At 36.6% G+C, this 12,366-nt stretch overlaps 1 protein-coding gene across 1 annotated transcript in view; it reads left to right on the top strand.

Moving 5' to 3' along the window:
• Positions 1-12,366, top strand: part of LOC121421048 — a 92,501-nt gene that overhangs the window by 74,449 nt on the left and 5,686 nt on the right. The window contains exons 30-41 of the mRNA XM_041615647.1: positions 909-1,096; positions 1,337-1,507; positions 2,178-2,291; positions 3,746-3,862; positions 4,946-5,065; positions 5,638-5,787; positions 6,405-6,521; positions 7,443-7,562; positions 9,024-9,135; positions 9,398-9,529; positions 10,456-10,527; positions 12,015-12,086. Coding sequence (XP_041471581.1) covers positions 909-1,096; positions 1,337-1,507; positions 2,178-2,291; positions 3,746-3,862; positions 4,946-5,065; positions 5,638-5,787; positions 6,405-6,521; positions 7,443-7,562; positions 9,024-9,135; positions 9,398-9,529; positions 10,456-10,527; positions 12,015-12,086 — 1,485 coding nt within the window. The remainder of the gene's footprint in view (positions 1-908; positions 1,097-1,336; positions 1,508-2,177; positions 2,292-3,745; positions 3,863-4,945; positions 5,066-5,637; positions 5,788-6,404; positions 6,522-7,442; positions 7,563-9,023; positions 9,136-9,397; positions 9,530-10,455; positions 10,528-12,014; positions 12,087-12,366) is intronic.

The following is a 12,366-nucleotide window of genomic DNA, read 5'->3' as shown; positions in this document are numbered from 1 at the left end:
TTATGTAGCGCACTCCCTTTCAAAAAAGGTCTCAATGAACATCAAGGAAAAAAAGAAGTGAATGGTGAAGGGAAGTTGCTGAAATGTTATAATGATATCATTATCACACGACATGTATTCTCAATGCAGATTGAAATTGCCAATTAGCCTTTAACTTGCCTTCCAATGTGTGTGATCGTATTCCAGAGTTTCGGCGCTACATGCGCTAGCCCACAATAAGTCCTTCGAGAAAGATGTTAGATTTTGAACAACTTCATGTTTCCCAAGTTACCCGGACGTCTATGTCATGAAATCACTTAAAGGACAAGGCCATTCCAACAAAAAATTGATTTGAATAAAAAGAGAATAATCCAACAAACATAGCACTGAAAATTTCATCAAAATCGGATGTAAAATAAGAAAGTTATGACATTTTATTATATGAAATACGAAATATTTTAATTTTCCTCTCGTTGTTCAGTGACACAAAAACTAATTCCTCCCTGAACATGTGGAATTAGCATTGTGTAATACTGTATGGTTCAGTCAAGTCCTTATTGTCAATTCTCTAAAAAATGAAATATTGTAGTATTCCAACAATAAAAAAAAGAAATGGTGAGTGATGACATCATCGACCGACTCACCTAGTTTTACATATGACTGTTTTGTGAAAAATAAGCAGAACTTTAAAATGTCATAACTTTCTTATTTTACATCCGAGTTTGATGAAATGTTTAGTACTATGCTAGTTTGATTTTTCTCTATTCAAGTCAGCATTTTCCTGGGGTGGACTTGACCTTTAAATCAGAGTCGCTCTTACGTGACCTGACCACCAACCACTGCAATGGTCTAAACACAGATGATACAGATTCATATTACCTTGTGGTAAAGAAAGTAATAATTTTTCAAATATTCAAATATCGTCTTAGCCCGCAAGGCCAGCCGGCTAGTGAAATTACTAGACCCTTAAACGAGCCTGATGGAGGTGGACTTGATGCCTGCACGCAGATTGAGATTACTAGCATCCGATCGACTGCCTCCTGGCATGATATCCCTTGTCTGGCTCGATCCAGTAACCGGTTCATCTGCAAGGTTCCAGCCCTATCAAGTAACGCAGGTATTCTTTTATACTTCCTTCATGACAACTTTGGAAAGTATATTCGCGAGATAATTATCATGGTTATTACTCATCAATTTCACCTTTTGGGAGTAAATCTCATAATGATATAGGCTATAGCACATTACAGATTAATATTCAGACCCAAATTGTCAGAGAATTCGTTTTCTTTTTCATCTGCCCAAACGATATACCATCACTTGGTCTTAGTCTCCTTGGTTACTTTTCTTTTGCTTTCAGATATCAGGAGCATAGTCTCAGTGCAGCCCGAATACATAAATCCATCTAGTGTTCCTAACTGCCCTGCTACGATGATTACATGTGGGACTGGGGAGTGTGTCCATAGTGTTTATACATGTGACCGGCATGAGGATTGTTCCGATGGCACCGACGAAAGAAATTGCACAGATAGTGAGTATCGGGCAGGTCGGGTAATCTGTGATAAAAGCTAAAAAAGAATGAAAATAAAACCTATATGTTCATATTGCTTAAGGTTGTTTTAAATCAGCTGTTCTTTACTCTCGAAGCGACAAAGATCATGATTAAAAATATGACGCCGTAGATACTGAACAGTGTTTCGCTAATTTAAAGCTATCTGACCTTCGTTTTGTCTGATAAAACCTTTAAAAAAATGAACATAAAACCTATATTTTCACATTGCTTTAAGGTTGTTTAATTCAGCGGTTCTGTTCTTTTCTCTCGAAGCGACGAAGTTCATGATTAAAAAAATGACGCCGTAGATACTGAACAGTGCTGCGCTAATTTAAAGCTATCTGACCTCAGTTAAATTCCATCTTAAATATACACATAAAACTGTATTTTCCACTTCAACATTAACAGTTGCAAGCTGTTCGTTTTCTCTGATAAAACCTAAAAAAATGAACATAAAACCTATATTTTCACATTGCTTAAGGCTGTTTTAATACAGCGGTTCTGTTCTTTTCTCTCGAAACGACGTAGATCATGATTAAAAAAATATGACGCCATAGATTTTGAGCATTGCTACGCTAATTCAAAGCTGTCTGACCATAAATTCTTAGATATACACTTAAAACTGTATTTTTCACTTCAACATTAACAGTTACAAGCTGTTCGTCATCCGATTTTCAATGCGATAATGGTGAATGCATCCCGATCTCCTTTTATTGTGACAATGTGGACAACTGTGAGGATGGATCAGATGAGGATGATTGTGGTAAGTAAAAATAAAACAAATAATCAATTAATGTATTAGCCCTACTAAAAAGTACACAGTGCCCCCACAGTGTGTTCCACAGTTTGTTCACAGTGTGGAATTCAATGTGCAATCCCCTTCACACTGTTGAATGTGAACATTTGAACAGTGTGAATCATATATTCACATTGCCGACCATGTGAACACGCTGTGAACTGTCCCATTGTTGAGGTGTCCACAGTGTGAAAGCATCTTCACATTGTTGAATTTGAGCATTTCAACAGTGTGAATAATATGTTCACAAAGAACAGAGTTTGATAACGTCAGCATTTAGACAGTGTGAAACGTATATTCACATTGTCGACCATGTGAACACGCTGTGAACCGTCCCACTGTTGAGGTGTCCACAGTGTGAAAGCATCTTCACATTGTTGAATTTGAGCATTTTAATAATATTAATGATATGCAACATTTATATAGCGCTTAATACAAATGTTTCTAAGCGCTGCATTCTATTACCCCGGCTTTAGCACGTTTAACAGTGTGAATGATATTCCCACATAGAACAGAGTTGGGTATTAACGTGAACACACTGTTATCACATTTTGTTACAATGACTTGTTTCAAGGGGAAACTATCAGTTCGAAGCGAGCTAGATGTGGCAATTCTACCGTTACGAAGCTGAGGAAATGTGATGTGTAATGTGTATAGGCCCTATAATGTGTACAACCAGCATGACCAGCTCGCTGAGAAAGAGATAGTGCTTTATATTCCACATGAAGGAAGATGATAGTAATCCTAATGCTCTACAAGAATGAAAATGTATGAAAATCGAGATTTCCCTGAAAATTTTAAATTCATTTGACTTGATTTTATGCATTGTCCCATCTGTAAAATTGTTTTGACACTCTTTAACCGGTCTAAAGCAAAATATTGTAAGCAATAATTGTTTAGGCCTACTGGAAAAGAAACTGCATGTTTATATATACTTGGGGCCGATATCACCGATCATGCCCAGGGATGATTGCGCAATGTTCTTTGAATAATAATGATAATAATAATTATAATGATGATAATGAACACTGGTAATGATATAGGAGTAGTAACAACAGTGACTTGCGTGACGGGTATAGCTTTTGTGTACGATTTTTCTCATTCTTAAATCTATTTCTAATTGACTCCTGAACAAAAGTTCTGACTAGGTTATTTTTCCACTAAAATCTGTTTTAATACACGTATGTCTATCGGGTTTTCACAAAGTTGGGAATTTCTCATTTTACTTCAGTTATTTTCCCACTAAAATCTGTATTATAGCACGCATCTCTATGGTATTTTGACAAAAAAATAGGATTTTTTTTCATTTTACTTCGAAAAATATATAATTCTAAATCCATTTTGTGGGCATTGAATTCAGAACCTGAATATACTCGGTTCATATTATAACTTTTAATCGGGCGTCCATTTTCTCTTTTTAGCACCTTACACCTGTAATGAGGGGGAATTTCGCTGTGATAACGGCCGGTGTATAGCGGATAATCTAATATGTGATTTGGTGGACCATTGCTTTGATAACTCTGATGAAACTAGTTGCGGTGAGTAGACATGTAGGCACTCTTACATGTATTCGGTTCAATATGAATATCTATTTTTTGTTTGCCTGATTACAAGATTACTTAATTGGGTAAGAAATTGCAGTTATAATATGCAAGCTTATATCATTTTAGATATGGCTTATTAAATAATTGACGTAGACATCGTCGCACGCACCACGAACCGTCCTCTATGCGCACTTCGATGCGAAAGTTAGTTTGGCAGAAAACGCATTTAAAGAAAAGCTTTTCTAAAACCAGCAATAAGTGCACCTACAAGGAGAGCAAATTATTTACCGGCGTTTTCTTTCGACAGTGCAGGTTCCAAAGTTTCATCCCGTATCTTTATATTTTCTTGAAGTGAATTATTTACGCCACAGTGGGCATCGTAACAGAGAGGACGGTTCGTGGAAAAGATACAGTGCGCTATCGCGCCTCGCGAAGTGCGCAGAGAGGACGGTTCGTGGTGCGTGCGACGACATGATAGAGGGAATTTTAGGAGAAGAGGAAGATTATCAAGGTAAATCAGAAAGTACTGAGCTAAGCAGAGATAAAAGTGCGAACGGATGGTCTGAAAAAAGGGAAAATTATGAGGTAATTTAGATAAAGAATGGATTTATATTCATCTTTGTAACATGTATTCAAAATTCGTGTTAGATGTTAGGCATAATATTTTCCGTATTATTACTTCATTTTACTATAATAACGCCGATTACGTAAGTAAAGAGCTTTGTATCTAAATAATAATCAGTTCAATGAACAAATGCATCATGGACACAAAACTTTTATATATTATGAAATGGTATGTTCTCTGCAAAAATTCATCCGGTACATTTTTACGTTTGGATAATAAAGGGTTATTTGCTGTAATATACATTTGAATTAGATTTGTGTAAGGTTTGACTGCAATAAATATTCCAGATGTCTATGAAGTAATAGTCCTACATGAGTTGCATTTAAACTTTGATTAAACTTTATTGCAAAATATATTCTCACTTAAATCAACACGAAAATAGATACTTAAAAGATTTTATTACACAATACTAAAAGTATACTGTATATAAGTGAGTATCTTTATATGTTTAGGGTCTTCTTCTGAGAACATCTTTACGTGTTACAGCGGTGATGATCATCCACTCTCTGTACAGTGTGATGGCATCGTGGACTGCATTGGAAGTTCTGCAGAAGATGAACTGTCGACTTGTGGTAATTCATCAATGAATTCCCATTTATCTATTCTTCTAGATATTCTTTGTAAAAGAATCGTAGGTATTTTGGTACGAATATTCGATTGAGGCAACATAACAACATGGAGTAGCAGATACATAACTCGGGCATATCTTTCGAAAATATTTGTTGGCGTGTAAAAAAAAATAAAAATATACACTTTTCGATTTATTTTAATAAAGGGCTGAAAGATCTTTCTTCAAATGTGATTCTGCTCAGAAACCATCCAACAATTTCTTCAATTTTGTTTTATTATTTTGTCAATGTGAGAAAGGAATGTTACAAGCCGCATGGAATTTAAAAACAAAAATATTAGTTTTACGAAAGTGTTCCATTTATTACTTTGAATTATGAAAAATAGTAAATATATCGTTTGGGGGAGTTTGTTTGTAATATAGGGGACCCACTGACTCTTCCCTTCACTAGAGCATGGGGCACTTCTAAAAACGTTTATCAATCATTACCTGTTCTATTATATTCTGTAACCTCAAATTGCGTTTCTCAGTCACACAGATATCATGAATTGTTTTGTTGGTTTTTTTTCTCTCTAGAATACAGACAACTGAACCATGGATGTAGTGCTGATGAAATTGAGTGTAATAATGGTGCTTGCGTGAGTAGAGACTCGCAGTGCATCTATGACATTGATCCTAGTAGCTACATCACAGGATGCCGAGACGTGTCCCATCTTAGGTCGTGTGGTAGGTTGACAATCAAGTCCGGTGCACACATCTTCCGATAATTACAACACTTTGGTGTTAATTGGTGTACGTAGACGGCCAAACCAGCCATTCAACTCTGGTGTTACGATTTTGGTGTTCAACACTAACTGATCTTTATACATTTTGGTGTTATGTTAAATCTATAGGATGTAATTTTAGGACCACAGTGTGCTGTCGGTCTACAACTAGGGGCACGAACTAATGTCAGTTTTGACACCCCGATTTTTACAATATCAAGTAACAATGTTCAAGTGGTGGCAATTTATCAGTCATATGTTTTTAACTGAATTCTGTATGTTTACTGATTAGCATGATTTGAGCGGGGCGATAGTTGTAACATTTACCCAGCCCTGCTAAAAATATTTTTATATAAAGCAAATATAGACTGCTCTTGTATTCATACATTAATTAAAACAAACCTCAATCATTTTAGGACTGGTGTAAGCCTTACAGTTTCCATCGACATTCAATCTTTTGATAATAGTAGGACTATATCGAGATCACTTCGAGACAGTAGTTTTTACTATTGACCTAAGGTGCAGTCAATATAAGGGCCCAAGTTTGAATATAATACGTGTTGTCTTCTATGCATGCAGATGACTTTGAATGCCCGGCCTATTTCATGAAGTGCCCCGGTTCATACTGTGTCCCGCTGAGGTTTCGATGTAACGGTGTCTGGGACTGTGCAAATGGAGAAGATGAAATGGAATGCAGTGAGTAGATTTAATTGGTATTTTACATTCTCATTTGTGTTCCTATTGTTCAGAACATTCTGAAACAGTTGGTCATTTATTTTGGGAATGCCCCTTCACCCGTTGATTTTTAGATTATTTTGAAAAATACAATCTAAGAGGTAAAATTAACTTGTCTTTTACCGACTTTGTATTCTGCATAGCCGGTGGAAATATTTATTGTTTTAATTTTGAGATATTATATGCTAAGTATTATATATTTAAACACGCCATCCGTTATACCAACGTTTGATATATTAATTTCCCCCCAAAGTCGCAGGTATCTTGAAAGTAGCATGGATTTGATTTTCTTTTCTTCCTTGTTTTTGTTTTATATATGACCAATTTCAAATAAAAAACACTTTAAATTTCAGGGATTTGTACGGTTTTGTGTTGGCCGATGTATTTAAGATTCCCTTAGAGATAATTATACTGATATGGTTACGTCATTGACATTCATTTAGTATTTTTTTCAACCGTGATAAGTTTGGGATCTCTATGGGATAAATGTGTAATGTGTGTGCGTGTGCCTACGTGGGTGAGTGAGTGTGTGTGTGGAGGTGCCGTGGCCGAGTGGTCTAAGGCGCCTGGCTATACATGAAAAAGTCCGGGGTTCAATCTCCGGCCGCGGCACCTATGCCCGTGAGCAAGGCATTTAATCTACAGTGCTCTTTTATCCTGCTTTCAAATAAATTGAAATGATATATGCATTATTGGTAAATAGGTGTGCACTTGTTGTTGACTGAGAGTTGCGCGGGCAAGCCATGGCCTGATGACCGGGATATATATATGTGTATATATATCGGGTAATATATCTGTATAGTGCTTAAAGATGTTGTTGCGAGGCATGATGTATTAAGTACAGTATAAAGGCAGATTATTATTATTGTTACTTTTCCACAGGTAGTTTCGTGTGCCCAGCAGGAACATACAGCTGCAGACGCTCGACAATTTGTCTTCCACCGAACCAGGTCTGTGATGGAATTCGACATTGTTCCGACGCTGACGATGAACAATTTTGCGGTATAACTTCTTTGTCTTTTTCCTTTTATTCCCTTTTTTCCGTTCATTAGGGAATCTACCCCGACAAAGTGGTGACACGACATTTGCTCCTACGACAATTGCTCTGGAATGTGTTTCGTCTTAGATGTAGGGTTAGGTTTGCATTAGGGTTTTATGTTATGTTTGGGTTTAGGGTAAGGAATAGTGCATAACCCAGGGTTGAAGTTGGTCATTCCATTAGTGTGTGGAATTTAGAGAGGAGTAATCGTCGCCGGAGCAAATGTCATGGAACCATATTTAAGGAAAAAAAAGGGTCAAGCACAGAATTAATCTCATATGAAAGAATAAAATGAGAGGGCCATTTCAACGCAAGTTTCATCTCATTAGGTTACAAAATAAAGATATTTATTGAAAGGTGAAGATCGAGTGATGCACCACTTCCTATTATAGGGATCCGCAAATGGCCGATCTTGTGGACAACACTCCGTTTCTTCTTGTACACACATTTTCCGATTTCCCTTTTATTTTGCATAATTATAGTAATGATCTCTTTCTGATCTTGATATATGTAATGTTAATTATATTTCCAATGACGTTGTGCTCAGAAGGATGGAAGAGATGAATGGTGTATTTATTTTCTAAAATCAAAATAGATCAAGAAAATGCAACATTTTAAACATTACTGATTAAATTAAAGAGAAATTCCAGTAGTTGCAGTTAACACTGATTTCATGAGAAAGTCTGTAAAACAAGGCTTAATTGCCAGTATATCATCGAGGATCTAGATCTGGTACAGTTACATTAACTGGACTTTGTGAAATCTTGAAATCTACGCTGAAAAATATTCACACCGAAAATCCCCAACACAGATAAGCGCACGTGGGACAATGTATAATTATTGCTTAGGGCGTCGGGCCGACGCCCTACCCGAATCCCGTGCTTATTTGCTGATTTCTCAGCAATTACACAATTTCTTCCAGAATCCTCTGGCACATGCGTTTTATTTATACAAACAGACACTTTAGTGGTCATTTCATTGGATTCTGTACGAACTCATTTTGATATCGTTACCAAAACTAGCATTTACCTTTAAACCGCGTTTAAAACTACTACAGCTCAATTTCTTTTTCTTAGAAATTGAGTAATGAAGGCTTTTATTTACTCTCATGTGGGAGAGCCTTGGTGTAGTGGTTCTGACTCTCGCCTTGTATTCAGAGGGTCGTATGTTCGAACCCCACCATGGCCTAGCGCCCTTTGGTAGGATGCGAAAGTCAGTGTAGCTTCTCCAGTATTGTATGCGCCCAACCGGCGACTGACTGGAATACTCCCCAGGGAGTGGAAGATATTCATACACTGCGTGCGGGAATGACTTCTTGAATCCGATGACCGCGGTAATAATATATCTGTAAAGCGCTTAGACACATCATTCCGATGTCTTAGGCGTTAATATGAAAGCGGAATATTATTATTTTCTCCTGACAGGTGTAACATGTCCAGTTGGTTGCAACTGTACTGGGCTGGTCTTCTCCTGCGTTCTACCAACAACTCAAGATGAAGATCCCTCTTACGTTTTCTCCCCGACAGCTAAAAAGATGTGAGTATGGAGTATTGCAAATAATTGGATCATTGGTATAACCTCATACTAACCGTAAACTCGTATATCTTTTGGCAGTATAACGAAGCTGTATTATTTCAGAGAATAATTTTCCTTGTTTTTACTCGTGCATATTTTAACCAATAACAGCTAGAGACCCTTCCCTGGCGACCTGGGGATTTAAAGTGGAATCTTTGGTAACATTTTGCATTCTTGTATACTATTTCTTATACACTCTCATACTTATGGTGTTAAAATACAGCTCCATAATGTCAGTGCCTCTCATCCTTGGATCAGACGTTCATACCTTAGACGAAGATCAGGTGTCAGACGAAGATCACGTGACACCCTCTTATTCCTTCAATCCAGTCGATCATCCATTCCTAGCCGAATTGTAAGTAATACGTTCGCATATAATGACATTAATAATGTTGATTATCATAGTCATTATAAAAATAGTGTCAAGTATTGTTATTGTTACCATAATTATCATTATCACTGAAACAAAATAATAATAATAATGAATTTCCTTCATAGCCTCTTCAGCTCTTATGAACTGTGGGCCCTGTCATGCCATTATTATCCTTCTCCATTTAAATACGTCGAGCGCCTCACAGGAAGTCAGAAGGTATTATATTTGGTACTACTCGACCGGGGATCAACCCATGACAGCCCGCTCATCTACCACTGATCCACCATATTCAGTCCACTTCACCATTACGTTTTATGTTTTTTGGTTTACGACTTAATTCATCATGTGTAAATGATTATTTTTAAGACTGCATATTGGTTGAATTCACCTAAACTCATCTTCGAGCCTTTAACTATCCCCGTCATGGTACACAACGAAAGTACATCAAAATTTGCAACGTTTTAAATTACGAACATACGAATATGCAAAAAAATATTTCTACCATGGAACTAAAGAGCTGGAGAAGATGTGCTGGTGTGTGTAGTGGCGGGGGAAAAGTGTGCACGCAATAGGGGTGAAGGTGTGTTAATTTGGTTTTGTGTATGTGCGAGGAAGTGTGTGAGAGAGAAGCGTGTGTGCCTCATGTTACATAGCCTCTTGTCCAGATCTGGCGGCTGCTTCCCGAGCGAAGCGAGGGATCGAATTACGCCTGGCGCGGCACTCTACCTCGCTCTCTCCCTTGCTTCGTCATGTTCGCTCGGTAAGCAGCCGTCAGGGCCTTGACAAGAGACTACATGTTACATTGAATTATGTATTGATTTCTAAATGATAAAAAACATAGATTATAAATAACTTTATTTAAAAAGTTTTTTTTTATAATCCGTTTCTGTATTCCCATTTTTTTCTAGGGAGCTTGTGGATGATGATATCAAGACAATTCCGTCCACATCATTCACCCAAAACCAAGATCTGTACTACTTGTGAGTATTCTTTACTATTTCGCATGTAAGGGGCGTAATATTCTCGCTCTGTCTTTGAAAGAGTAAAAAAAAGTATGTTGATCGAAATTTCATAATGATAGAGATTGAAATACTCTTATATCTCTTTCACCCCTTACTATTTCTGTATAATATGTTATACTGCCATGATTGTTTAATGAAATTATGTAGGAAACTTTTGTGTCCCCCCCCCCCCCCCCCGATATAGAATGTAGAATAATTGCTAGAATTCAAGATCATGCCTTGTTTTTTTTTTTTTCGAAGAAAATTTTTATTCAATATCAAACACAAAGAAATTCAACTTACCCAAGAAATATGTTGCATCTGTTTGGGGACTGCCCTGTAACTCAAAAACTTATTCAGAACTTCCAAACCTCTTTTCTGAACAATGATGTGTATTTGAATAAGAATTTATGTTATTTATTCGTTTTTGTTTTGGTTGCCCTGCCGCTGAATGCTCTACTTTAAACCGTTATAATCTTCACGCTTAATATTTCATTATTTCGACACGTTGTAAGGGTAATCGGTTGTGTTTTAGCTCTTTTAAGAATGTATTGAAACGCTATTGTGAAATTGAAAGGGTTCTCAGTAAACATGTTGGCTTCATGATGTTTCTTCTTCATGCCTTATTTGTTACCCATGCATTAACCAGGAAACTCACAATTCCCTGCATTGTCTATTTACTCCTCAACAAACATTTGATTTGAATAGAAAGAAAAATTCAAACAAGCATAACACTAAAAATTTCATCAAAATCTGATGTAAAGTAAGAAAGTTATGATATTTTAAAATTTCGCCTAATTTTACAATAGTTATATGCACGTCCTGGCCTGTACACAACTGAGAGGACCTGGACCCGTTGCAGAGAGAGCTGCAATCAATCGCAACTCTAAAAATCATGCACAACTTGATTTTCAACCAATCAACAGCACGCATTTGGGACTTGCGATTGATTTTTTTTGCCTGCGTTTAAAAACGCAACTCTTTCTGGAACGGGTATTATTTATAATAAAGTATTATTCCTACCACAAACTTGTGAATCACCATTGTTTCACCATTTTGTGGTTCACTTATTATTGTTTCCCTCATTTGCATATCACTGAGTTGTGCATATAACTGTTTTGTGAAAAATAAGCGAAACTTTAAATATCATAACTTGCTTTATTTACATCCGATTGTCATGAATTTTTCAGCATTGTGCTCGATTGATTTTTCTGTGTTAATTAAAATCAACATCCTTCCACGTTGGACTTCACCTTTAAAGAGTTTGCTATTGTTCTCAATAACTTCCTATATTGTTTAAGTAAGAAGAATAATGACAATACGATTAGATTGCCTTTCCTCACCATCAAAATTCCCTGGCGCCGCCAATGACTAGTACCTATTTTATAATGTCAGCTGTGACTCTAGGATTTTTATGATAATCGTGCTTCCTTCTTTTTTTTTTCCTTTTGCGTTTTCAAATTTAGGTCTCTCCGTGAAAATCCAATTCAATACATTGAATTTGGTGCTTTCGCCAATTTGACAAATCTCCGAGTATTGTAAGTATAAATATTAATTTCACTCAAATAGTATACCTGTGTATTCGTATTAAATGGGAACTGTCATATTCTGGGGAAAATGAAATTGTAATTTTAACCCGCGTGAATGAGTTATCAATAACTTATTTTGACGGTTATGAATCATTTAAAATCTTAGGGGTGCTTCAAGCTTCAAGCTTCTCAAAATTCATTTGGGCAACCTACCTTTGATTTTGGGGCGGGGTCACTATTCTACACCGTTTTAATATAGATGAATAATCTAAGGAGCGTTTCATGAAAG

This window comes from Lytechinus variegatus, chromosome 9, assembly GCF_018143015.1.
Source record: "Lytechinus variegatus isolate NC3 chromosome 9, Lvar_3.0, whole genome shotgun sequence".
Lineage (NCBI taxonomy): Eukaryota > Metazoa > Echinodermata > Echinoidea > Temnopleuroida > Toxopneustidae > Lytechinus > Lytechinus variegatus.
Note: the sequence above shows the minus strand (reverse complement) of the source record. Positions and strands in the feature narration are given on the sequence as shown.